The sequence below is a fragment of the Sus scrofa genome, chromosome 12, assembly GCF_000003025.6.
Source record: "Sus scrofa isolate TJ Tabasco breed Duroc chromosome 12, Sscrofa11.1, whole genome shotgun sequence".
Lineage (NCBI taxonomy): Eukaryota > Metazoa > Chordata > Mammalia > Artiodactyla > Suidae > Sus > Sus scrofa.
In genome coordinates, this window is record NC_010454.4 from 20,608,332 (window position 1) to 20,636,288 (window position 27,957).

Below are 27,957 nucleotides of genomic sequence, written 5' to 3' on the forward strand. Positions count from 1 at the left end.
GGGCTGGCGAAGTAAGCGATAGGGGCCTGAAACCAGCCCCAGGAGCTTGGGTTTCCCGTCATCCTGACCCCAGAGCTTCCCCTCCCCTTGCTCTCTGCCCCCCACCCCCACCCCGGGACAGGAAGGGCCCAGCTCAGGCTGTGGACTCTCTGCATTTACCCAGCATCCCTCCACCCTACTCTGCCTGCAGGAACAACACCCCGCCGGGAACTGGCTACGGAGACCGAGGAGGTGAAGGAGAAGGTCTGCAGGCTGAACCAGGAGGTGGGTTGGGGCTGGGATCAGAGAGGTGCACTTCCAAGAGTTTGGAGCCGGAGTCCTGAATTCAGATATCCACACTTAGGACTTCCAGTCTTGGCTCAGTGGTTAATGAACCCGACCAGTATCCTTAAGGATGCAGGGTTCAATCCCTGGCCCCACTCAGTGGGTTAAGGATCCGGTGTTGCCCTGAGCTGTGGTGTAGGTCACAGATGCGGCTCGGATCCCGAGTTGCTCTGGCTGTGGTGTAGGCTGGCAGCTGTAGCTCTGATTTGACCCTTTGCCTGGGAACCTCCATATGCCACGAGTATGGCCCTAAAAAAAGACACACCCACACACACACAAATCCACACTTAGCTGGGTGACCTTGGCCCACTCCCACAACCACTGTGAACTTCAGTTTCCTCATCTGAAAATGAGGATTCACTCTGGCAGGGACCTGCCCATTCACCAAGTCACATGTTCTAGTCCTTTCCTTCCCCTCCCCCTACCTGTGGGAGGAGGATGGTGAGGCTGAGAGGTCCTCAGCCCCAGAGGATCCGGACCCCGCTGTCTGAATCCTGGTGGGAAACAGCCCTGATCCTGCTTGCCCAGGCCAGGCCTTGGCCTCCCCTTCAGGGATCTGGGATCTCAGAGCTGCGTCTGCAGGCGCAGCCGGGCCCAACCCTTGGGAATGGGCCTTCCCTGACTTCTGATAAACATCGGGCATCCCAGGGGGCGCACCTGGGCTGGGGGCGGGCCCTGGGGTTGGGGGCAGGGCCAGCCCCTGTTCTGCAGGGTTGAGGACCGGGCCAGCTTCCGCCTGCAGTTCTTCTAGACCTGTGTGTGCTTCCCCAGCTTCGGCGTCTGTCAGTACCTGGGGAACGTATTAAAACGTATTAAAACGCAGACTCCTGGGCCCCACCCAGTTTGGAATGTCTAGGGCTGGGGCCCAGAAATCGGCATTTTGACAAGTCCTTCAGTTGATTCTGGACTCCCTGAAATTTGAAAAACAGCAGACACTTGAGCTTGGGTGGTGTATCCCCTGGGAGTAAGCCTGCATCTGTCACGTCACAGCGGTGTGGTCTCTTTGAGCATATTTTCCTACATTTTGTAAAAGTTGCTGGGGTGGGGGTGGAATAGCAATAGCTGCTGTCCTAAGTCCTTTTTTGAAAGAGGCTGGAGTATTGACATCTAGACAAAAATACTCCCTGCCCTGTCTTCTTCTCAGGGTGGCCAGAAACAGAGAGTGATTGTGAAAGAACTTTGTAAACTGTAGAGGGGGGTGCACCTAGGAAGGTGGTGATGGTTGTCACACCTGGGAGACACTTTGATATGTTTTCAACAGATCTCCCGCCTCAACCAGGAGGTGTCTCAGCTTAGCCGCGAGCTTCGACATATGATGGGCCTGCTACAGGCCAGGCTGGGTCCCCCAGGCCACCCAACAGTCTCAGCTTGGCCCCCAGACCTTCCCTGCCCTCAACGGAGGCCTCCATGCATCTCTCCCTGTCTGTCCGGACCACCACCTAGCCTCCAGGATACTACTCTCGCTGAGGTCCACCACCCAGCCAGTGCGGGGACAGCAGAGATGGGGAGTGTCCCCTCCGACCTGAGACCCTCCATGCCATCCCCCTACCCCTCAGAGCCTGACCCTCTGGGACCCTCCCCAGTGCCAGAGGCCTCACCTCCGACCTCACGCCTCATGAGGCACAGCTTCCGGTCCAGGTCAGACACGTTCCACTGACCCTGGCCACGGGCCCAGCCTGGCTGGGGTGGGCATTGTGGCCCGCTGTCCAGGGAGGGGCTGGGCCCCCTGGCCTCCTGCCTCGGGTCAGCAGCCACCAGCTGGTCTGGTCGGTTCTAGATTCTCTGACCTTTTTAACAAAACCTGGTCACTTCTGACCCTTTCCCTTTTCCAAACCCTCCTCTATCCTCCTCTGTGAGGGGAGCCACCTGAGGCCGTGGAACCCAGCAGGCATGAGATGGACCGCGGTGCCCACTGAGATGGGCAGATGAGATGTCTGGCTTTCTCCCCAGGACCTGGAGGCAGGTAGAGAAGTGGGAGCAGCGGGGGGAAGGGGAAGGGCCCCAGATCTAGCCTGGGAAATGAAGGCCGAGGCAAGAGCAGGCAGGATCTTGGTCTCTACAGCAAGAGGGATGGATTGCAGATTCCACTGCAGAGATTAGTTTAGCGATAACCTGAGGTCACCTGAGGTCGTCTTTGGTCCCAGCCCCGGGGTCTCTGCTGGAGACCTTGAAAGCAATGTTGCCTCAAGACAGGTAGGTTTGAGATCCGGGCTGGCACTTGAGGAAGCCAAGATTTATTTCTTAGGCCCTCCCACCATCAGGCCCACGGCCCACATGGGGACAAACTCATGACCCCAAACATGTAACCTTTGGCTTTCACAGAATTTACTTTTCAAAATAGAAATGAGTCGTCACCTTAAAAATCAGAACAGGAGTTCCCGTCATGGCGCAATGGTTAACAAATCTGACTAGGAACCATGAGGTTGCAGGTTCGGTCCCTGCCCTTGCTCAGTGGGTTAATGATCCGGCGTTGCCGTGAGCTGTGTTGTAAGTTGCAGACGCGGCTCGGATCCCGCGTTGCTGTGGCTCTGGCGTAAGCTGGTGGCTATGGCTCCGATTAGACCCCTAGCCTGGGAATCTCCATATGCCGTGGAAGCGGCCCAAGAAATAGCAAAAAAAGACCAAAAAAGAAAAAAGAAAAAATCAGAACAGTTCAGGAGTTCCTGTCGTGGCTCAGCAGTAATAAACCCAACTAGTATCTGTGAGAATGTGGGTTCAATCCCTGGCCTCACTCAGTGGGTTAAAGATCTGGCATGGCTGTGGCTGTGGCTGTGGCTGTGGCTGGCAGCTGCAGCTCTGATTCTACCCCTAGCCTGGGACTCTCCATGTGCTGCAGGTGCGGCGTTAAAAAGACAAAAATTAAAAATCAAAATCAGAACAGTTAACATAAAAATCCAAATATCCCGGCTTCCCCAAACAGATTTGGGAGACCTGGCAATCCTGGGCCAACACACTGCCTGGCAGTAGTCCACTGGCATTGGGTGCCCACTGTCCTCTTTGCATGAGATCTGCACTTTGACTTCTTTGCGGTCCCCACATTTCTTTTCTTTTCTTTTTTAGTTTTTCTTTGTTTGAAAAGTCCTCACATTTTTTGATCATCTCCTTATACCCAGTTAACTTCCCTATTTTTTTTTTTTTTTTTTTTTTTTTGGTCACACCTATGGTATGTGGAAGTTCATGCTAGGTATTGAACCTGCACCACAGCAGTGACCCAAGCCCCCTCAGTGACAACAGCCGTGCCACAAGGGAACTCCCACCCTCATTTGAACCCCTTTTTTTTTTGGCTTGACCTAACACAAATTTATTATCTTGCAGTTTTGCAGATCAGAAGCCTGAAATGGGCCTTTTTCTTTTTTTAAGTATAAAAAGAAGGATAGTTGATTTACAATGTCACGATAATTTGTGCATCATTTGAACTCTCTCTGTGATCTCTGTGGGTATCTGAGTTTGCAATCCCTGTCTTAGGGTATGCTCCCAGACTCCTTTGCCCCCATGTTTTCTGGGCCCAGTATTGTCTATTTCTCCCTCCAGGCTTGGGTCTATCAACATCTCTTTCTGTCTCTCTGCAGGCCGTCACTAAAAGTGGTCTCTTCTGCTGCCAGGAACTTGACGCAGTCCTAGCAGCACTCCTCCCCCCACCCCACCCCAGACCTCAGCCACGCCTGTTCTCCCCCTTCCACCTCAGGGCCCTGACTTCTCAACAACTCCCCTTGGTCTCCAGCTCTCCTTTACCACTCAACACCCTGGGCTCACTTTTGGATAGAAATAAACTCTTTATTTTTGTAGCGTTGGCTCCGGCTGTTTCTGGGGGTTGGTCTGAGCGCCCCAGGGCTTTGGAGGAGCCTACACGGTAGGTAGTCACTCCCCCACCATACCCCAGGGCCCTGTTGCTGTCTCTAGGAGGGCAAAGGTGCCAACCAATCCACTTGGCACCACATTCACGCCACCAGGGGCCCCAGGGATGAGGCAGAAACCGTAATGAGTCACTATGGGCCCGTCATACCCACCCTCCCCCTCACCTGGTCACAGCCACAGACTCAGACACGATATGTGGGAGGGACAGAGCCCTGACTCAAGTCCACCTCCAGCCCTGCCAAGGTGACCCACAGGACTCCCCACTAATTCTGCATTAACCAATCCTGTGCCTGTTGCAGGCTAGGAACAGCAGGGTCTGGAAGAAGTGCTGTCACCAGCCAGAACCTACTAAGAATCCCACTCTGCCCCATCCCCTTTGCTCTCTTAAGCTCTCTCTTCTTTCTTAGCTTTCACTTCTCTGACAATCACTGAAGGGGTTGGTGGTATGGACGTTGTTAGAGGCACCCTGGTGACCAAATGGAACCAGGTGTGGGCAAGTTGTCCTGGACAGGTTGCAAGGTCCATTCTCCAGCTCAGGCTCCAGGGTATGTTTGGTGTTGGCTGGTGTCATAGGAACAATGCCCACAGCTGCCTCCGGGTGAGCTAGTATTCCATTCAGGTGCTGAGTAGTATCTCTGGGGGTGAGATGCAGAAGCAGAGGAGCTGTGTTGGGGGGGTTGGGGGTGAGCAGAAGTGGTCCTAATCCATACTGAGGGGAGCAGGGAAAAAAAAAAAAAAAAGCCCTGATCCATGTGAAGGGCAAAGCGGGGGCAAACAGAAGTGGGTCCAGTTCACTGGATGGGAAGTGTCTGGCTCTGTGCTTGGAGTTAAGAGACAAGAGCTGGAACTGGTTGAGGGTGGGGAGAGACAGGGGCAGAGTCGGTTCCGGTTGAGCCAAAGGCAGAGGGTCCTAGTTTACTGCTGGGCAGTGGCAGGGGCTCTCCCTTTGATCTTACCCAGTAGTCTCCAGAAAGCCCTTACTATAGCGTTTCCATAATCTTCCCCATATCAAAATGTCCCCACCCGTGGGGCTCCCAGAACTGACTTGGCCCAAAAGCGCAGACACGGGCTCCTCCAGTCTAGCGAGTGCTCAGGACTGGTCCACGCGGCCTTACGTGCATATTCATTCACATCATGTTTTTCCTTTCCCAATTCTGCACACACAGCCTCCTACCCTCTTGCAACGCTCCGCCACCCGCCTCCCCTCGGGGTGCCTGGAACCCGCGATGACGCGATCGGCAGGCCTGCCCTTAAAAAGTTCCCGGCCGGGCTCCGCCTAGCCGACATCGGGCTCCACCCTAAGCCTGTCTCAGGCGGCTCCTCCTGGAGCTACGCACTACAATTCCCGCCGTCCCTTGCGTGCGCTCTCCCACCTCTCCCGCGCTCCCCGCCAGCCCCGCCTGTGAATCGGCCAAGAGTGCCTCCCATTGGCTTCGCCGCCCTGTCAGTCACCTGGGTATTGAGGGGCGGGTCGGAGGTGGAGATCCGGATCCGGAGCGGCTGAAAGGCGGAAGTGGAGGCCGGAGCCTGGGACACCGCCGGGGGGAGAGGAGCGGAGCCTGTCCGAGCCCCGGCCTCAAGTAACGCCACCGCCCCGGAGCCACCGTGAGTGTGCCTGTCCCGGGACCCAGTGTCTCGCTCGCGTTGAAACCTCTCCGGGGCAGCCCCTCCTCCCGCCCGGCCCCGGCTTGGGGGGATACTGACCCCTCCCCCGACCCGTAGCCCCCTCTTAAGGGGCTCCCCAGGCGTCGAGCCAGAGCGGGGGCCGGGGGGGCTCTTCTTTCCTTCCCTTACTTGCCCTTCGTAACCCTTGGGAAACCCCTGTGGCTCTCCTCTGGCCTGTCCAGCCCGGTGGTGGGAGGGAGAGACCCTAAGTTTCGCTCCCTCTCCTCCTAGAATTGGAGGAATCTTTGTCAGGTGTGAAGGAGCCTGTCCGACTTCTCTTTTAGAGGTAGCCAGAAGTGTTGTCTGTCGCTGTTTTCCTTTACCCCGTCCCACAAAAACTGTTGTCCCTCCAGCCCTAGAGGAATTTTATCTTGATATCCTGAGGCTGGGGCGGGGTGTGGGGGGGGTGGTCCTGGGTGAGACCGCTCCCACAACTCCTTACTTCCTCTCTTTCCTCAAGCTAGACAGCCACCCAGGATCCTAGCAGAGTTTAAAGTCAGGGTCACTCTTTAGGAATGCCTTGTCTTCTCCTCGGCTTGCTCCCCTCTGCCCCAGCCCCGTCCTCTAGTTATGGTGTTCTCTGGTTGTGTCGTTCCCTGAGTGTATCGCTTTTCCTGCCTCTGAACAATTTAGCTGAGGTTTGCTCAATCCTAGCTACAGATCACACAGATCAGAGTGGATCTGCCCATTCATTATCATCTCTCTCCCCTTCTCCTCCCCCCTTGCTGGAGTCTCAACCGGGTCCTCCCAGAGCACGCGAGTGGTTCCAAGCTACCTCAGAGGGACTGCTCGTCCTGGGACTGGTGTCCGTTGGTCTTTAGAGAGGAGGAAAAAGACCAAAAATAAGGAGTCTGGAATTGAGGAGTGCTAGGCTCTTTCCCACTGCTAAACACACACTCACCTCCCTGATCAACAGGTCATGCCACTTCTAGTCCTAGGGTCTATTTCCATTCCTTTCTGGACTTGATCAACTCAGTTGTAGATTGCAGAGGATTAGGTGGAGATCACAGTGGCACCTCTGGGTTCTTCATGTGCTAATTTTTAGTGTAACCCAAGGAATTCCCACACCCGAAAGTGCTGATTCTCCCCAGCTTTTCCTAGAGACAGCTGGTTCTGACATCTGATCCTTGTCCATTGCTTGAAACTTAGGTGTGTGAAATGGCTGCTGTCTCAGACCAGGCTGGGAGGTTCTTTGTTATGTGGCCAAAGTACAGGCCTGAGACTGTACCTTAATGAGAGCAGCCTGACTCTGAGGCCATGACTGACCCTTGCTATCTACAGTGGAGGAAGGGAGGGAAGGCCACACAGTCTTTGGGAATTTCGGTACCTCTTCAGTATTCTGGGCCACCTTTACTGCCCTGAGATGGCAAGGTCTGAGGTGGTTTTGCCTTGAGATCTTTCGGACCACTTCTGGACAGTCATCACCAGTGTCTTCTACAGACTTTTGAGCTAAGCCTGGGATGCACTTACTTTGTATGGAATAACCAAAAAACCTGCCTTGTTAGGGTCCACAGTCGGATCACAAGCTCTCTGTCTGTGTGGACTTCTTTAGAGGGTTGGTAGAGACTTCTGCGGTCAGCCTGGTTTCTCTAATCTGGTCAGCCTGTGCCTCAAGGGGCAGGGCCTGAGAGGCCAGCTGTTCACCGGCCATTGGTCTCGACTAGACATACCTCCTCGGCAGTAGGCTGTGTTTCTGGATCTCTCTGGGAGACCCAGGGTGAGGCTGGCCAGCCTTTGGAGGCGACTGCTTTGTCTGGATGTGGGCTCCCAGCTCTGATTCTGAAGTAGGCTTTTGAAGGAAAAGCTCTCCCTTGCAGAGAGACAGAAAGACACCAGTGCCCTGGGTGGTTAGGCAGCCACTTTAGGCACCCAGAGAGTATAGAGGCCAAGCAGAGATCTGATACTGCTTGGCAGCGAGGGGCAGGGCACTGTGTGGGGGACAGAAGCCCCTCCCCTCCCATGCCCTTCCTCTCTTTTGCCTCTTAGAACCGGTGGGCCTTTTTCTGCCTTTAGGCTATAGAAAGGTGGTAACAGCTAATTTTTATGTCATTTTAAAGTTGCCAAGTTCTTTTCACACATGTTCCTTACAAGAGTCCGGGGAAATAGTGGGAGTTGTCTCCACTTTAGAGATGATGCTGAAGGCATTGACGTAGCTTGATTTAAATCACACGGTTAGAAAAGGGTAGAGCCGGGGCTTGGCATTTGGAATTAGATGTGCCTCATCTTCCCTTATAGCAGGCCCTCCTTTGGTCTGTTTGTGGAACGAATGCAGGTGAGCAAGCAGCAGCCCAGGTGCAGACCCTTTAGCGTTCCTCGTCATTGGTGCCCCTCTGGTTCGGTTTTCTTCCCCACCCCAGCCCCATCCTCCTTCCTCCACTGCCTCTGGGGCCACAGCAGTTAGGAGGCGCAGGTCAGTACTCTTCAGGGCCTAAGCGTTTGCTAACATTTGCGTGACATTAATTTCTTGGGAACCTGAAAGTTGTGATGGCTAGAAAATGAAATAAAAGTGAGTGGACTCAGGGGTCCCTCTGGGCAGGGGGAAGGGGCAGACAACTGGCAGAGCTGGCCTCTGCTTAGCCTCTGACTCCCCCCCACCCCCCCCAACCCCCCGCTCTCCCCCACCCCCATGCTGCCTCCTGCTTGCCTGGGAAGAGTGTGGCTCTCCACCCAGGACCCCTTTCACTAGAACTTGCAGGGAAACACAGAGCAGGGGCGGGAATTTAAATTCAGCCCCACCAAGCAAGTACTTCTTGGATCCTTTTTCCTCTGACCCCTGCCTGGTGGACAGAGAGGTGGTGTGGTGGGGTGAAAGGCTCGAGAGGCTTTCCAGTCAGCCAGGCCTGAGCTGTCATCTGGACTCTGTCATTTACCAGTTGCGTGGCCTTGGGCTTGTTGCTTGACTTCTCTGAGCCTCTCTTTTTTTCCAGTAAAGTGGGGGTGCAGGATCTCTTGCTGAATTAGAAGCAAAGGACAAGGACACAGTCCATTCCCAGGCCCGGGGTAGATGGGTATTGGCAAGGTTGGTGGGGTTTTGAAGATACATCGTAATTCATCCCTAGGATTCTGATTCACCGTTTCTGCCAGTTTTCACTGTGGTGCTTGGTGGTTTGCTGCATGGTTCCCATGTAGTTTTGTTTCAGAGATGGTAAACAGAATTGTTGTGGGTTGTAGTCCCATGTTACAGGAAGAACACTAAGGCCAGGACTGTGCTCCTCCTGCTGGGTTCTTGGAGCCACAGATGCGGTCAGGTCTTTGCCTCTTCTAGACACTTCAGTCTTACCCAGTATTAAACATTTTTATACTAAAACAATCCTGGATCTCTTAGAGATTGGGATGCGAAGTTTGCATGAATTTAAGCTAACACAGAAAACCTGAGGACAATATTTTGGTTGCAGCAGGTTGCTTTAGGTTCAATTCCCAGATTCCAGGGGTTTTGCATTTTCTCCCCCCTGACTTGAGTCAGGGCTGCTTCTGAGAAGCCCTGATTCAGGTAGAATTTGTAAACTAGATGTCCCTCAACCCAGGCAATAATGCTTTCAAGAGCCTTGGCAGAGAATTGGAATATTTCTTTTTTCTTTTTCTTTTTTTTTTTTTTGTCTTTTTGCCTTTTTCTAGGGCCGCTTCCCACGGCATATGGAGGTTCCCAGGCTCGGGGTCTAATCAGAGCTGTAGCCGCCGGCCTACACCAGAGCTCACGGCAACGCCGGATCCTTAACCCACTGAGCAAGGCCAGGGACCGAACCTGCAACCTCATGGTTGCTAGTCAGATTCGTTAACCACTGAGCCACGACGGGAACTCCAAGAATTGGACTATTTCTTAAGGAGTCCTCTGCATGAATAGGTTGGTATTATAAAAGATTAAATGTCCCGTCTGCTATACGTGGGGACAATAATACAGATAAAAGCTAAACTTTTTGACGTTTGCTTACTGAGTGCCAGGCCCTCTCTTTTAATCCTCACAGCAGCCCCAGGAGGAAGGTACTGCACTCCATCCCCAGGTTATGTTGGGGACTCCATACTGAGTGGCAGAATAGGGGTGGTGGGGGTGCACATCCCTCCTCGCACTGTCTCTGGGCTGACTGTGTGCCCTTCCCTTTGCCTGGAAGGTTCTTCTCCCCCTCACCTGCCAGGGAGTGGCATCTCCCAACTTTTTCTTAAAGCACCATTGGAACAACACTTCCTCTGTGAAGCCTTTCCTCCCCCCAGGAAGCCAAGGGCTTCTCTCTTCCCTGCGCTGCTTTCCACTCATTGCTCCTTGTCGCCTCCTTGTCTAGCGTACGAGCCCAGTGGGGGCACAGATCAGGTCCTCTTTTATCTCCGCATGCAGTCCCCCCCCATGGCACCCATCATCGTAGGCCCCCCCTCTGTGTGGTCAAAGGAAAGGGCAGACATTCAGACCTGCTCTTGAAGCAGATGCCAGCCTCTTTTTCTCTAACACACACACACACACACACACACACACACACACAGTGCAGATGTGGTGAACCTGGGATTCACATCTGATCCCAGAGCCTGGGCCACTCCTTCGTCCAGCCTCCGCAGAGTTGCTCGTAGATAAGAGAGCAGAGAGATCAACAGGATGAATGTTAAAAGTGCAGATGAGAGAGGGGCAGGGACAGGTCACCAACTAAACTTGCTAAGGCTAGAGCCCTCCAGATCGCCATGTCCTGTGCAGGGTGTCATCAACAAGGGTGGGCATGGTTTTAGCCGGCCACAGCCTGTGGACCACTTTGCAGCGCACATGTCCCTGGTCGCTGTGCCTGTGTTGCGCTGTGGTGAGGCAGCACCGACCCCGGGCCGGGACTCGGCAAGGGTCAGTGGACGTGAATTCAGCTCTGGTCCCTGGGTTCGCCTTTGCACATCTGCACGAGGCTCAGTCTTCAGTAAGGGTGGGTTGAGGAAAGCAGTGCCAACAGAAAACTTGCAGGGGTAGTGGAGGGTTATCACCGTCTGCCCCCATGCCCAGATTGCACCGTGAGTGACATCTTACCTTTGTACATTTGTCCCCATTGACGAACCGACTATGGTACATTATCATTAACGAAAGTCTGTACTGTATTCACATTGCCTTAGTTTTTATCTAGTGTCCTTTTTCTGTTCCAGGATCCCATCCAGGACACGACATCTAAATGTAACGCAGTGTCTGGGCTGTGACGGTTTCTTAGACGTTCCTTCTTTTTGAAGACCTTGACAGTTCTGAGGAATATTGGTCAGATAGTTTAGAGCCTGTCTTTCAATTGGGATTTGTCTGACATGTTTCTCGTGATTACACTGGGGCTCTGGGTTTGGGGGTGGAAGACCACAGAGTGAAGGGCCATTCTCATTATCATGTCAAGGCTCCCGCTTTTCATGCTGTCCGCCTTGAAAGGCGGTCCCCCTTTGTAGCCCACACTTAGGAGTGGGGAGTTATGCTCCTCCCCTCGAGGGCAGAGGACCTACCTGAATCGTTTGGAATTTTGGTACGCAAAGGGTATGTCTGTTCTCTTCCATTTCTTTATTCAATTATTTGTATCAGTGTGAACTCAGGGGCACTGATTTTACATTTTAATTTATAGTCCAATACTGCTTTATTTTATTACTCAGATTGTTCCAGCTTTGGTCATTGGGAGCTCTTTCAGCTTCCTTCACCCTACCCCATCATTTCAGAGGTTTTTAGTTTGGGGGGGTTTGTTTTGGCCACCCCATGGCATATGGAGTTCCTGGGCCAGGGATCAGATCGGAGCCACAGTTGTGATCTAAGGTGCAACTGTGGCAACACTGAATCCTTAACCCACTGTGCCAGGCTGGGGATCAAACCTGCGTCCCAGGGCTCCAGAGATGCCACCTCCACCAATCCTGTCACACCACAGCAGGAACTCCTGGGGGTTTTTAGTTTTCCTTGTTGTTAGCACTTGCTTACTTTTTGGTACTACAGAATGCTCCAGGCTTACCTCGTATATTTCTTGCCTGCTCCTAAAATCTGCTGGCTCTCCAGGGCTACTCCCTTTTCAGCAAATGCTTCCTCTCAAGTTTGTTGGTGTGGAGTTCTGTGGTTGGGCCCAGGTCATTTCTTCTCTTGATGGTTAATCACAGTCACTGAAGCCTCAAGAAGTAGGAGAGGTGGAGCCTCAGCTGGGAGATGTGCCCTGGGAGAATCCTGGGCACTGACCCCAGCAGCAGGCTGTTGCTTCTCCATGCTTCTCCCACCCCCGCCTGCTGCTGTCTGACCGAATCAAAAATGGTCAGACTTGGTATTTACTCTGCAGTTTACTCTCCAGTTGTGAAGCTGAGGTACATGATTGTTCTGCATTTCAGGTGCTAAGTTCTGCAGCCAGACCTTCCAGGACTCCGGGTCTGGTAGGCGAGCGCATGGGGTCTGGGCCAGTGTTCTTTTGCTGCCCATGAGAAATGGACCTCCTCTTTGGGAGGCTTTGTGCAGGGTTTGTGGCTCCCGGCGGGCTCAAGGCAGGCTGTCACTTTGAGCTGTGATCCTGAATCATTGAATAGCTTAAATCCTTCCGTTGTACTGTCATCCCCTGAAGATGTGTAACCTGAGCCCGCCTGGAAACACTAACTTGGGATCTTAGCAGGAGTTGGTTTACAAGCCTCTTGCCTTCTATTCATAGCTCCGTGTGTGTCCCCTTCAGGTGGCTCTGTCAGAAGCATCCCAGGCGTGGGGGAGGCGTGGGTGGCCTCCCTAACCCTGGCTGCTCTCCTAGTCATCACATTGCTCTCTGAGCGGCTCCGAAGGCCGTGGTGATTAATGACACCAATTTCCAAACCTCTAGCATTTGCAGCCTGGTTTTTTAAAAGGAACTCTGGCGTCTTCGTCAGCTGTCCTAGTCCTGTCCCCTCCCCCTCTCCACAACTGAACTGCTTCTTCCCTTTCCTGAAAGAGGCTTTGAGATGGAAGGAACAGCATTTGGGCTTTAAGATGCTTTTTGTTGTGGGGCTTTTTTTTTTTTTAAAGCATTTATGGTTTGCCTAGTTGGGGGGTTTAACTCCACGTGGACTTTTTTGGGTGGTGGCCGTCCTCCCTACCCCATTCTCGTGGCCTTGGAAGCCAGTCCCCGGAGAATACAGGGTTATAGTTGTTGACAGGACACAGGACATCAGCTGTGAGCTGGTCCTTTTTCTAGGGCACTGATGGAAGTTGTCCTAGTCTGTTTGAGCTGCTGTACCCAAATCCCACAGTCTGGGTGGCCTATAAACAAGGACATTTATTTCTCACCGTCCCAGAGGTTGCAAGTCCAAGATCAGGATGCCAGCCTGGCTGGGTCCTGGTGGAGGCCATCTTCCGGCTTGCAGACGGCCAACTTCTTGCTGTGTCCTCACCTGACGGAAGGGAGAAGGGAGCCTCTCTCAGGAGAGCACTCATCCCAGTCGTGAGGGCTCTGCCCTCATGGCCTCATCTCCCAAAGGCCCCACCTCCAAATACCATCACAGTGGGGATTAGGATTTCAACACAGCCTTTTGGGCGAGGGCCACAGACATTCAGACAAGAGCAGCTGTCCTGCTCGGCATCCTCTCCAAACAGAGGCGCCGAAGCGTGGGGTCCGGGGAAGCTGAGCAAAAGCAGCGCGTGAATAAATGGTGTCTGAACGTTCATCAAGGCATCCACCTCATAGGGACTTCCTCGCCCCTGAACGTTTACTGAGAGCTTGCTCCAAGCCAGGCCCTCTGTGGAGAGTCGTCTTGCATCCTTTTCCCTGCAGCCCTGGACATGGGTGGTGCTGATCTATTTTACATGTGAGGAGATGGGTTCCAAGACACGACACACAGTCACCCTAGGAAGTGGTGGCTCCAGGACTTGACGTTTGTCTGACCAGTGCTTGTGCTTTTAACGCCTGTGCAGAAGGAGCCAAAGAGGTCCTGTGTTGGTGGGGAGCTGTGGTCCTATTTGGTCCTCTGCTGGGCTGTGGCTGTTAGGGGGTACGAACTGTGTGGCAGATGCATGTGCCTTGACGCCTTCAACTGCCCCCACTCACTTGCCAAACCTAACTGGGCTGTCCCTGTACTGCAGGCTCAGTTCACCACATTTATGAAGCACTGTGTGTCAGGTTTGATGTTAGGAGCTGTCAAAGGGAAACCCAGAGTCGGCTTTTGGGGATTTTGTAGCATGATCCTTTTCATCTGCAACAGTGTCCTTAGTTTCTTTTCTTTTCTTTTTTTTTTTTTTGCTATTTCTTTGGGCTGCTCCCGCGGCATATGGAGGTTCCCAGGCTAGGGGTCGAATCGGAGCTGTAGCCGCCAGCCTACACCAGAGCCACAGCAACGCGGGATCGTTAACCCACTGAGCAAGGGCAGGGACCGAACCCGCAACCTCATGGTTCCTAGTCGGATTCGTTAACCGCTGCGCCACGACGGGAACTCCTGCCCTTAGTTTCTTGCACTTTCTCACTCCTAACCATCAAGCCCCCAAACCTTCCAACCTCTTGCCACCTACGACAGTCATGAAAAGTTGGGGCCGTGAAGTAAAAGTGTGATCCATTCATTGCAACGCGTTGAGACCCAGTCTTTGCCAGATTTCTTCCCTTGGTGCCCTTGTACATCTTGTTCAGTGAAAATTAAGAACGAAAAAGTCAGCCTAAAATAGTGTTCTTTGGCACCCAGCTCCTGAGAGCAGCCATCATCCCTCAGATCCCACAGTGGGAACTTTGACCTTGATTCTTGTTAGTTGGGCAGCCTCTGAGCAGAGCGTGTGTGTGGTGTCTGAGCAGGAGGAATTTGGTTTTCTAGATCTGATACCTGATTCGCTTTTCCCTTGCTCTCCTCTGAAACATGACCTCTGCCCTCTGTTCTCTGTTTAGGAGCTGAGGGCTAAACAAAGAGGGCAGTGACTTAAACTGGCTTGCTTGCTTGCTTGCTTTTTTTTGGTAAAGACAGGAAAGATTTGTGAGAGGTGTCAGTTGTTGGGCTGAGTCGCTCGCTGAACAGGTGCCGCCGGTGACCCTGACTTGCAGTAGTGCTTCTTGGAATCTTTGTGGGCCTCGGGCAGCCGCAGAAGCGGCAGCTGTGCTGGCCAGTGCTCCTGGCCCCTGCAGAGCCCTTCCCAAGTCAGAGGGCAGGCTGGGCCCTGCATGGTTGAGATCCTAGTTAGAGCTAAGCAAATAGCAACTGCACGAGCAGATCAAACACAGAGTAATTGTGGGTCAGACAAGGGAAGCCGAGCCTTGGCTGGCTCTCTTTTTTGCATTCCACCTGGCCCTGGCAGGTGAAGGTGCTGGGGGGTGGAGGGTGGCATAAGCCACCACAATGCCTTGACCCCATCCCCTCCAGTCCACAAATACATGTGTGGATTTGTGCCACAGAAAGTGCCAGACTTCAAATTGGGCTTTTGCTGGAGGCTTTTTAGGGAGCCATCCTAGGTGGGGCCGGAGAGCCTGCAGCAGACTTGCTGGCTGAGGTATGCCAAGTGGCCTGCACAGGCCCTGTTAGGGCGACAATCTCTTAGGAATGCCAGTGGTAGGGCCAGGGGCCCCTGGTGCCTCCTAGAATCAGTAGGCAGGTCGGCCTCGCCTGGTGCGGCTGCAGGCAGACCCCTGTCTATCTGGCCTTCCTCACGACCCTGCCACCCGAGCGCCTAGCTCGTCTGTGGCCAGCAAGGCCAGTGAATAATCTTAGAGCTGCCCCCTGGATCCCGGGGCCCTTGCACAGACGGGGTGTGGGCGGCCACACCGGCCAGGCTGTGTCAGCAGATCCCTGTAGATAACCACTGCCTCCCCCCAGCCTTCCTCCCTGTGGGCACAGGAAGAGAGGGCCTGGAGGTTTCCATCCTCGGCCTGAAAGTTAGCGCTGACTCTGCTTCTCCGCCTCTCCGGGAGCCCATCTGTTGTGGAGAGTTGAGAAAGCAGCCTGGAGATCGGGGAGTGAGTTCTTGGTGCTCTTGCTGGGGCCTGGGGGCTTGTCCCTCCAGGGTGGCTTCCACCCTCCTCCGCCTGGCCTCTGTGCCGAGCGACCCAGCAGGCCTTCCCAACAAGGGAAAGGGCTGCCGGCACAGCTGCGCTCTGTCCTAGCTGCTCCTGGCCCGGCTCCAGGTCCAGCTGGGACGGCGGGGAAGGACCACTCACTCCGTCACGTGTAGCCGGGGTTTTAGCCGCCGAGGCCAGCTTTAAGCCTCTTGGTGGCCTGCACAGCGGCCCCTTGGGCAGGTGTTGGTGGACTTGGTGGACTTGGTCCTCACAGGCCTCACTGTGGGGAGGAGTCTAGACACGCAGCCCCAGAACTGAAGGAGGAGTGAAATGAAACTGCTTCCTGTTAAGGGGGGGGTCGGGTGGGCTGGGACAGATGCAAGGGCCTATCCAGCGGTAGGGGACCCAGCCTACCCTGAGCCCTGCTCTGGGCTGGTTTCCCTCCCTTCCCCCTGGAAAGGGAGCCATCTGGCCATGGCTGTGTAAAGGCAGCAACCGCCCCCCCACTGCCATCTCCACCACGCCCCCTCCTTACTGGTGGGATGAGTAAGGCCCTGGCCCGACACCCCATCCGCTTTCTCCCCACATCTCAACCTGCGCTCTTAAGCTGCTGGCTTCCAGGCCCCAGCTTCCTCTGTTACACTCCCCAGGGCGACACAGGCCATCTGCGTGGCAGTTCCATAGTCCTGGTCACACGGGAAGACACCCGTCTCTTTGATTCCCCTAAACCTTTTTCCCCCTGCAGACACTCTCCGGACTGGTTGGGGAGCACAGAGCACCAACCAACCTAACTTCTTTCTCCCCACTGAAAAGACAGAAGTATCAGCCTCTTTCTCTCTCTCTCCCTTTTTTTTTTTTCATTTTTGGCCGCCCCGAGGCACATAGAGCTCCTGGGTCAGGGATCAGATCTGAGCCACAGTCATGACCCAAGCCACAGCTGTGGCAATGCTAGATCCCCAACCCGCTGTACTAGGCAGGGGATCGAACCTGAGTCCCAGCACTCCCAAGATGCCACTGATCCCGTTGCGGCACAGCAGGAGCACTCAGCTTCTCTTTTTAGCTTTAGACAATTTTAAAATTCTTTAGCCCACAGTTAAGTACAAACAATAAATATATATATTTGGGGGGGGGTTCCATCCACATCATGCAGAAGTTCCCAGGCCACAGCAGTGGCCTGGGATGGAACCCGCACAGCAGTGACATCGGATCCTTAACCCTCTAGGGGTTAAGGAGTTCCTCAGGGAACTCGCAATAAATATATTCTTAATATTTATGCAGCAAGCACATTTGTGCTGAATCCTGCTATCTTGCCCCTTATTTGTTTGGGTGTCATTGTCCTTTCTTGGTCTTTTAATTCAGGCATCATCTTTTTGGTTGTCTTTACTCTGAATTTTTTTTATACCAAGGCAGAAAATATTTTATATACAGTGGAGCTAGATTGGTATCATATCATTTCCAAGCTTAATTTTTCATCGCTCTGTGCAAAATTCTATACCAGTAGCATTTTAAACCTTTTCATTGCCATATAACTTATAGTGAAGCTTACACGTCTTAAGTGCATTTTTACCTTTGTAGCTATCCATGTATCTACTGTCCGAATCAAAATACACAACTTTTCCATCCAGCGGCGTGGTTTTTTTTTAATTTGATACAAATGCCTTTTTTCCAGTTAAAAGCCATATTTCATTAAAGCATACAGGGAGGGTGGTGGCGCAATGATTCTTATTAGACGTAATGACATTATTAATATTCCGGGTTTTCTGTCTCTGCTGGGGCACCCTTGCTGGAGGGAGTTCTAAGTCCTGGGCTCAGGCTTTGCCACCACCTGGCCGTGACCATGCGCAGGTCACCTCCCCTCACCGTCATCTCCTCTGTAATTGTGAAGAGGAGTTTTGCGCTTTGACACCCAGTGAGTCGAAGGTAGTTAATTCGGCTCCGAGTATAATAACCCTGACGTTCAGTAGATCCTCACCTACAGGAAGATACTGTGCCGTGCATTTTACCTTTACAGCAGCCCCCTGTGATTGGTATCAAGTGGGACCATTTTATAGATAAGGGACTGAAGCTGACAGCCGTCGCTTGTCTGCCGTGGCCAAGGTCACTTGGCTAATAAACGGTGGAGCCAGGCTTTAACAAAACCCAGTTCGGCTCCCAAGTCCTGAGCTGCTAGCTGTGCTGGGGAAGGGTGTGGGTACCTCGTGTGGCTCTAGGTTGTGTTGCTTCAGATCTTCTTTTCCTCTGGGTCTGCAGCCAGCTGGAGGCCTGGGTAGTCCCGCTGTGAGTCTGCCCTCTGGTCCCAGGTGCCACGAGTGGTGGTTTTCCCCTTTGAGGATGAGCTGTGTTCTTAAGTCTCTGAGTAAGTCATCGCCCCCGCTGATCTGAGCGTTTTAATGCCTTCTACCTTACCTTTAAACCTAAATACCTCTCCTGTGTCCCCCTCTTCTCTCCATTTAATTCTCTTTAAGCGAGCAAGTTGCTCCTGCAGTCCTCTTGCTCAACTCTCACGGTGCCATATATTCAGGAATGCTTTTATCCAGGGTAAAGTGTAGCTTGAAGAGTCACCACCTCCAGGGGCCCTGGGCGGGGTCACAGGGTTCTCCGCACCCCCCTCTCCCCGCCCCGTTCCCCCCCCCCCCAGGCTAACCTTGAGTGAGCGAGTGAGTCTAGAGTCTCACCGCGGCCTCTGGCCAACACAAAATCTGGTTGGTTTCCCTAATCTGCCCACTATCCAAGCTGTGCTGGGACTGTTGGCTAGAGGAAGTCTCTGAAGCAAACAGGAAGCATGAGAGACACCCATCAGCTGGAATTGCTCACTCTTTACCAGGAAGGACAAAGGATGTGAAGTCGGTGACTTCATGGATTAGAAAAAGGTGAAAACCTCCAGCTGAGGCTGGGGGAAGGGGACATTCCAGTGGCCTCTGGTGTCTTGGAGAAGGCTCCAGGTGTTGAGTAAGGCCAGGAACCAGTTCCCACCCCCACGCTGGCCCACCTTGTGTTGTCTGTCCGCGTGCCCATCTGGGGGGAGGGGGTGCCTTTCTGTCTCGCTTTCTTCCCTCCTTCCTGTGTCACCTGCAGCTCTTGTGCTTAAGTCGGCTGCCTCAGATCACTTGGGGAACTTATTTTAAAAACATTCATTTCTGGACGCGACCTCTAGAGAGTCAGGAGTCGGTGGGTCAAGCTTATTTTCTAAATGCCCCAGGTGACTCCTGTCCAGAGCGAGGAAGAGCAGCCTCTTGCTTTTTCTCCCTCTATTCCGCCTTGGCCCACAACGGGCTGCGCATGTGCCCGTTATGCCTGTTCACGGGCTGGAGTGTTTAGGAGCCCGGGTCTCTTCTGCCTTTCCGTGTGCCCTGTGGGGAAGGGCGTAGGTTGCCCTGTCTTTCCTTTCTCTTGCGTTTCCCTGAAGACATGAGGTTGGGAGAGATGCTTGTTCTCTTGGCCTCTGAACAAACCAAGGTTCTGATTTGGAGCAAGGGGGAGGAGGTCACGGCAAAGAGGGGCCCTCGCCATTGCTCTGCCCATGTCAGCAGCTTCAGAGAAATATCCAGGAGGAAATTCATCCCACTCGTATGTTTTTCATGGTGCTGGAGAAACTGGTTTAAAAATTTTTTTTCCTTTGGCCTATTCTTTATCTTAGAAGAAATTTTGACAACAACTTTAGCTCTTAAAGAGAACTGGATTTTTGTCTGAAAGGGTCATCTTTCCATCACTCGACTGCACCCATGGTGGGTAATTCAAGCTGCTGGTTCAGGAGGCAGGATTCCCGCAGTGGAATTCCCTCCCTTAGACAGCCGGCCAGCTCCGCGAATTCATCTTTACCTGCCGGGGCGGGCTGGGGGTACGTTTCTGATTTCCCAGGTTTGGGAGAGGAGGACATAAAGCTTCCTGGGGCTCTGGGTGTGACCTGCCTTAGACACCCTCATCTCCCCGTGCCCTTCATGGCAAAAATCAACTTCCTCCCGGCTCTATTGCCTGGGAAGGATCAGGACCTCTGCTCATGTGATCACCAAGTGGGGCCAGGAAAACCACGAGGCAACAGGCCATTAAAAGAAAAATGCTGTGTGTGCCTGCTCAGGTGTCTCTGGAAGGCAGGACCAGCATCCAGGCAGAACATGTCCCCAGCCAGTTTGGGCCGGGTGAGCACCTGCAGTGCTTTAAAAAAATGCGGTCATCAGGCCCTTCTCCAAACCTTTGTCGGAAGTTCCAGGGGCTGCCCAGGTGATTTGCTGTGCAGACAGGGTGGAGAACTACTGCATAAAAGTCATTTGTCTCCCCTTCTGGCTTGTTTCAAGATTCCATCTGGGCAAGTTTGGAAACCCACTGGTTTGCTAGGGACAGGACTTAGATGTTACCCTCTATTTTTCTTGGCTTGTGGGTGTTGGTTACTTCCCACCCCCGTAGCCCTCAGCCCCAGTTACTGTGGTTTTCCTGGAATCAGGGTCTGTCTGCATCTTCTCTTCCCCTCTTCCTGCTCATTCATACCTCCTTCTCTAGAGCCCTGGCCGCACTCTGCGGCCCAGCCAAGATTGTATGTCATGTGGATTCGTGGTGATAACCAACCTGTAATTCCATTGTGCTTTCCCTCTGTCGCTTTCGCCTGGGCTGGTCCTGGGCGGCTCCTCCCACTGGCGGGAGTTTGTAGGGACTGCGAGATCACTGCAACTGAGAGCCAGCCCTTGCTGGGCCCGCAGAGCCACTGCCACAAAAAGAGAGTCTCATTCACCCAGTGGCCCGAAACCAAACAGAGTGTGGGCGTGGTCGCCACAGTTCTTCTCCCAGCAGGGAGACTGGCAGGCGTCCAGGCTGTCAGCGTGTGCTGGGCGGCCTTGAGCAGGGCATTTAACACCTGAGCGGCAGGCCATTTATCTGGAAAATGGGAGACGGTTTTAAAGCTTACCAGACATAATGGTTGTACAGTTGTTCAGTAAATGTTAGAGGTCTCTGGAAATCATTTCATTTGCTGAGCGCTCTCTGAGTTCCCTGTCTGTCTGCAGCACTGAGAGGAAGGTGGCAAAGAAGCCAAAAGCATAGGCCCCACCTCAGGGGCCGTCTTGTAGAGTCCTGCCAACATCATTGATTGGGGTGAAAAGAGAAAGCATCTTAAACTATAACATATTTCAAAATTGGCATTTTTTGGTCACTAATCGAGATCCCCCGCATACTTCCTTCCTTGTACTCTTGGGGAGGAGGTGGCCCCCGCTTCAAACCTCTTTTCCTTTGGTGCCGTCCAGAAAGGAAACTGTTGTTCCTGGTTAGTGAATCACCCTTCCTGAAGCTCACTTTTTAAACGAGTTGCTGGGAGAACTTGGACGTGAAGAAACGATTTGAGGTTGCACAAAGCAGGCCCTTTGTGTGTCTGCTTCTTGCATGAGCACAGACCATGGCCTCCCACAAAACCCTCCTCATTCATCCCCCAGCCCACCCCCGTCCTTTGACTGTCAGGGAACGTGCTCCCCGCGCTCAGGGGGCAGGTCGGGGCTGTCCTGCGATGCTTGCTGCAAACACCCTTCCTGCACAGACTCTGTTCTGCGAAGGGCCATCCCATCAAAACCTTTTCTTACCAACTTCGTTCAAACACTGCATAGAGTGTTTAGCACATGACACCTGCTCACAGTGCCTGTTTGTCAGACATGCTGTGTGTGTGGTCTGATACCTTTTAGTATAAGTTATCTAGAGGCTTCTGGAAATAGGCTCCTCATCCTTCTTTGCAGTTCCAAAACTTAAAAAAAAAAAATTGCCCCTCCAAAGCTATCACTGACTGAGTGACTGAGACGTGGGGCTGGGGCCCCAGCTGCCCGGGGGGTTGGGGGGGCGGCAGGTCTTGTACCCACGTTTGTCTCCACCCTCCCCAGGCTCCCCCTTTTCTCCCCTCGGCATCACCCTCTCCCTCTGCCAGTGGAGAATGGAACTGAGGTCTATTTAAACGGGAAAATTGGCAGCCGTTCTGCCTGCCGGCAGAGCTCGCTGGCTCTAGTGTGTGTTTGGTCTTGTGTGTGTTCGGTTTTTTAATGTGCGTGAGACTCCTGGCCCCCCATCAGCAGTGAGGGAACTAGGGGAAGAGGCTCAAGATGAGGGAGTGAAATGCGGCTTTGATTCTAGCGCACAGTCCATCTTCAGACTGAGAAAGTCGGTCTGTCCTTCTGGAGAGGTCATGACAAAACGGCTCTTTGGATCACAACTTGCACCTGGCCCGGCCCTGGTCCCTGAGCGCCCACAAGGCTGGCCAAGCACCTTGTCTGAGGAGCCGGCCGCCAGGACGCCCTGTTCCCCGGTTGGCCTCACCACCCACCCTGGCTCTGCCCAGAGGCAGGCTGTGATCTCAGCTACCAGACCACAAGTCCATTCATTGTGCGTTGAGCTAGATCCTCATGTCTTCCAAGCCACTTTTTGGTACCCCCGGTGCCTGTTGACTTAACTGTCACCAGGCCGGCATATGCCCGTTCCTCTCCTGTGTGTGCGTGTTTGTGTGTGAATGTACATATTTGGTGTTGGGAAGTCAGTGTTGGCTCAGAACTGTGAGCCTGAAGTTGGGACACTGCTTTTCTCTTTACCGTCAGGTGGTTGTCGGGCGGAGACACAGGGTACAGCCTAGTTAGGGCTCACGGCCTAACTTCTGGGGGTGGGCTGCAGGGACTTGCCGGGAGGGGACGCAGTCAGCCAGGTCCTCGGGGCGGCAGAGGGAGGGACCTGGGCTTTGAGAGGGGCTCTTGTGTGACAGTCTTCGGGCTAACCCAGCACTTCTGATTTCTCCCTTGCAGTGGGAGGCCCCCCTCCCCACGAAGTGCCTCTTTGCGTAGCGCCGACCCCACCCCCACTCTCACTGGTACCATTACGGCGGGACGGGCCATGGCGGGTCGGGGAGGTGCAGCGCGACCCAACGGACCAGCTGCTGGGAACAAGATCTGTCAGTTTAAGTTGGTCCTGCTGGGGGAGTCTGCGGTGGGCAAATCCAGCCTCGTCCTCCGCTTCGTCAAGGGACAATTCCACGAGTACCAGGAGAGCACAATTGGAGGTGAGTGGGCCCAAGGGAGCTGGGGTGGCCTTAGGGAAGCTGAAGAAATGCCTTGGCAATGAGGAGAAAGGAAGCTGACTGCCCACAGACGAAGCACTCCCAGAGGGGTCGGGGGGTGGGGGCCAGCCTCTCACCGGACCTGGACCCTCGAATCAAATCTAGCAGCTGCTCTGTGTGCCAGACTCCCGGCAAGTGTCTAGTAAGAATTAGCTACATTGAAACCTGCCTTCGTCTTCTGGCTCCACCTCTTGATTTATTTGTGTGGCTCCAGGTACACCCTTCCACTGACCTGGGCCGGGAGAGGCTGGGCCTGGCTCTCAGGGGTTCTTAGCGCAGCCAGGCAGTGAGTATATCGGCCGGCCTGCCCCACTTCCCAGAATGGGGAAATGGCCTCGAGAGCGGGCTGGTGTTGCTGACTGACCTTGGCCCTTTCTAGCCCTCGGAGCCCGTCCTTGATCTCCCAGTGGTCAGCATTTAGGGTCTGGAGCCAGCCTCCTGCCTCAGTGGCCAGGACAAAGCCCGAGGACTGGGACTGACCTTGGGCTTGAGTCATCCTTTCTCTACTCTCTTGGTTGGTAGGAGGTTTCCAGGCAGCTGGAAACAAAATGGGCTGCGTCAGCAGTCTTCTGCTGCCTCCTCAGCACTCGTGTCAGGAGCTGGAGGGGGGAAGTGAGGCGGGGCCCCAGGCCCCTCAGGGAGGCGGGGGCAGGGCGGACCAGGAGAGCCGAGCTGGCTGGGATCCTCTGCTGGGACTCCCACCTGCCGCTCCTGCGCTGAGCGAGCCTCCTCCTCCTCTGAAGGGCGTGCTCAAGGGCCACATGTTCCCCTGCCTCCTCAGGCCAAGGATAGGGTCACTGTGTTCCCTGAAGGTCAAGCTACCCGGGAATGGTTTGAGGTCAAAGCTGAGGGTGGCAGCTCGCCAGCGTGCCAGGAGGTGGCAGGGGTGGTGAGGAGCAGTAGACCAGCTTGTACTTCAGGCTTCCCCAGCGTAGCCAAGTGTGGGAGCGTGTCCTCAGGAGACGGAAGGCCAGCGACAGCCCTGGGCTGGAGCAAACGGCCTAGCGAGGTGTCGGTGGAACTGTTGTCTGAGGGGCGGGAGGACACCCTCCCCCACTTTCACCCGTGGAGCCAGGGCTCCCCCGGCCTTTCCCTCTTTGCCCTGTGCCACTGGCCTTCAGAGAGGGCTCCTGAAATGGCTCGAGTACCAGCAGGCTTCCCTCCTCCTTCTGCCTTGCCTGGCATGGGTCTGCAGAGCCTGTGCAACCCCTCGCCCGCTGGACTCATACACAGGAGCACCAGCTCCGCCTGCCATGCTCGGCCAGCTCCTTTGGCCGCCGGGTGAGGGGATTTCAGTGCCCGTCTCAGCAGAAGTCTTGGATGGCACAGTGCAGCTATGTGGGCTTCCCAGCTCCTTCCTGCCTGGTAACGTCGCCTTCCCTCTTGCAGCGGCCTTCCTCACACAGACCGTCTGCTTGGACGACACAACAGTCAAGTTTGAGATCTGGGACACAGCTGGACAGGAGCGGTATCACAGCCTGGCCCCCATGTACTACCGGGGCGCCCAGGCTGCCATCGTGGTCTATGACATCACCAACACAGTAAAGACTTCCCCTTGCTTCTCCACCCTTTGTTCCTGAGCGGGGCGTGGGCACATTTCCTCTGGTGTTTGGTGGGGGAGGGGCCTCTGGCAGCTCCAGCTTCTCCAGTGAGGGTCCCTGGGCAGAATGCCCGTTCCGTCCCGTTGACACTCTGGCCCTGTCTCCCCAGGACACGTTTGCACGGGCCAAGAACTGGGTGAAGGAGTTACAGAGACAGGCCAGCCCCAACATCGTCATCGCCCTCGCGGGCAACAAGGCGGACCTGGCCAGCAAGAGAGCCGTGGAGTTCCAGGTGGGGGGCGGACTGGACCCAGGGAGGGCGGGCTGGGTCCCCCTCCGCTTCCCCAGGCTGCAGGGGGGTTTATCTGCCGTCCCCTCCCTTGAGCCTAGGCCTAAAGGGATTGTTGTTCGCTGCTCCTCTTTTTGGGCAGTGGAGGATGTGTGCATGTGCATAGTAGGAGCTTTAGCTTATTTTTGTCTATAAACTGACTTTTTAATGAAACTTAGTGAAAAAGACCCTTTTTTTGTAATGTGAAACATGCACATAGGAAATTATAAACAGTACTAGAAGATATACAGAATGAAATTTGGGCCTGACCCTAGAAACTCCGTCTCCCTTCCCCAAAGTTCCCTATAATTTCTTGTCTTTCTGGAAATACGCACATGTGTGTGGATCCCTTTCTTTACAAACTGTGTTTATTTTTTACCAGTCCCTACCTAACAGGCTTCTAGTTGGTGGGTAATAGCAGAAGACTGGAAACAGTGCTGCAGTCAGCATCCACATACCTTTATCCAAAAGTGCAAGTGGAGGAGTTCCCGTTGTGGCTCGGCAGTAACGAACCCGACTAGTATCCATGAGGATGCGGGTTCAGTCCCTGGCCTCACCCAGTGGGTTAAGGATCCGGCGTTGCCATGACCTGTGGTGTAGGTTCCAGACTCTGCTCAGATCTAGTTGTTGCTGTGGCTGTGGCGTAGGCTGGCAGCTACAGCTCCGATTTGACCCCTAGCCTGGTAACTTCCATATGCCTTGGGTGGGGCCCTAAAAAGACAAAAAAAAAAAAAAAAAAAAAAAGTGCAAGTGTATTTGAGGGTAACTTTCTAGAAGTCTTTCCCAGCCTAGTGGTTTTGAAGAGCAAGAAGGCAGAATGGGCCTAGGGAGACCTGAGTCAAACATCTGCCAGTTTGTGTGAGCTGAGAGGTGCTGTAGGTGAAACAGGGAACTCAGAGCAGGAAAGAGAGCCTTGGGCCTGAAAACCCCTGTATGGTTCTGTTGGATGGAAGGCACTGTAATTGGGGAGGATTTTTATGCTGGGCTTCAGCCCCTGCCAACTGTCAGTGTTTGCCTCCCACCCACTTTCTCACCTCCATCCAAATCAGGAAGCACAAGCCTATGCAGAGGACAACAGTTTGCTGTTCATGGAGACATCGGCAAAGACTGCAATGAATGTGAATGAAATTTTCATGGCCATAGGTAAGATGCCTCCCCCGCCCCCAAGCAGGGTATATTACTTGCCTGCTGTTTTACAGTAGGTCTGTGGGGTCCTACAGATCTGGGGTCTGTTCACCAAGAGATCTTTTTCCATTTTTGATAGTGTGCTGAAGGGGTTTTCTTGTTCGTCTGACGCTCAGATATAGATAGTTCAGGGGGGTGGTGGGTAAAAAAAAAAAAAAAAAAAAAAAAAAAAGATATAGATAGTTCCCTCCAGAAGTCTCAAGCCTGGGCCAGAGTCTCACCATTTCACTTCCTGACCCTCTGCCGAGCGTGCCACCCACCTAAAATTCTACCTCTCCATCCCCAATCCGCTTCTTAGGATTTTTTCCTTTTTTTTTTTTTTTTTTTTTTTTTTTTTGCTATTTCTTGGGCCGCTCCCGCGGCATATGGAGGTTCCCATGCTAGGGGTCCAAATCGGAGCTGTAGCCACAGGCCTACGCCAGAGCCACAGCAACGCAGGATCCGAGCCGCGTCTGCAACCTACACCACAGCTCACGACAACGCTGGATCGTTAACCCACTGAGCAAGGGCAGGGACCGAACCCGCAACCTCATGGTTCCTAGTCAGATTCGTTAACCACTGCGCCACGACGGGAACTCCAGGATTTTTTCCTTTTTAAGTTCATTTGGCTCTGGAGTCATCCTGTGTGGCCTTGAATCTCTGCCACTTGTTAGCGCTGTGGTCCTGAGCAAGTTTTGTAGCCCCTCTTTGCCTCAGTTTCCTGAAAGACCCAGAGCGTGCCAGGCTTATAGAAGCGAAGCTGCCGGTATATTGGCTATCACGGATTGGGTGGTACCCACGTGGACCTGAGGGACAGTAGGGTGCCCTTACAGACACGCACCTTCCCCCCTCCTCTCCCATACAGCCAAGAAGCTTCCCAAGAACGAGCCCCAGAATGCAGCTGGTGCTCCGGGCCGGAACCGAGGTGTGGACCTCCAGGAGAACAACCCCGCCAGCCGGAGCCAGTGCTGCAGCAACTGAGCCCCCCTTGCCTGCCCATTGCCCCCACCTCCTCCGCCTCAACGACCCGACTGGAATCCACTCTAACCAATCGCACTTAACGACTCGGGCCACCACTAGGGGGGGCAGAGGGAGGGGTCCACCGTAATTTCTCCATATCATTTTGATCATAGGCCGGAGTGAGTTATTCCACCTGCACCTTTCTGTACAAATACTAATTCAATTTTAAGTCTTAAGTCACTTTTTTAATATATATGATCTGCTCTTCCCACTTCCTGCCCTTTCTACTGCTCTCCCACTCTTCCTCTGCCGGTAGTAGCCACGTGCCCCCGTTGCCCCAACCCTAGTGTATGGGGAGGTGGGGGTTGGAGCAGTTCCCCTTCTTTCCCTCTTGCTGATTAGCGGGCTCAGCAGGAGCATCCATATCCTTACTGTGTTTGGAGTGCGCTTGGTTCCGGGTGGCGGGGCAGGCCCTGGGGTTAGGGAAGGGAGGGGCCGCTCTCCCCTCAGCTGGCTGTCATCAGGCTGCGGCGCCCCCTCACCCCCTGACTCACAGCTGGGAGAGAACCCACAGCATTACCACAGCATTATTGTGACAGCCACGAACCCATTGCCCACAGCCCCCTTCCCCCTCGTCCTTGGTCACCCTGACCTCTGGCTCTGAGCCCTGTTCTGACCAAATCACGATGATGAGTATTGGGGGGGGGCGGGTAAGGGGGGGAGTGGGAGGGGATGGAACCAACTTTTTCTGTATTTTGTATTGTATGTTTTCTTCAACATGTAACCAATCAGTATCTTGTCAATATAGTCAGCCGATCGATCGACCTCCCGCTTGTCTTTCTTGTCTTTCTCTGGCAGAGTTTTATGAGGCCATATCCTTTCTGTCTTACTTGAAGTTAATTTAAAATGAACCTCTAAATCTTATTAAACAAAAGCTTTCTTCTTCTCAAGTGAGGGGATGGTGGTGGTCATGGCAACCAAGAGAAAGAGGCCAGCTGTTAACCAGCTCTGGTGGGGTGGAGGGGGTAAGAGTGAGCTGGGCCTGAGTCGCACCTAGTTTGAAGCTGAGGGTCCGCATCTCCCTCTTCCCCATCCCCTCCAGATTATATTGGGCCGATGAGCAGTCTGTATTTGGAAACGGTCTCTGAACACCAGAAACAC

At 53.8% G+C, this 27,957-nt stretch overlaps 1 protein-coding gene across 1 annotated transcript; it reads left to right on the forward strand.

The window, feature by feature from the left end:
* RAB5C (RAB5C, member RAS oncogene family) lies at positions 5,660-27,621 on the forward strand. The gene is given in 6 exon segments (NM_001244254.1): positions 5,660-5,784; positions 22,493-22,746; positions 24,193-24,344; positions 24,514-24,636; positions 25,722-25,815; positions 26,702-27,621. Coding segments are annotated over 5 exon segments (651 nt in total). The 5' UTR covers positions 5,660-5,784; positions 22,493-22,580; the 3' UTR covers positions 26,818-27,621.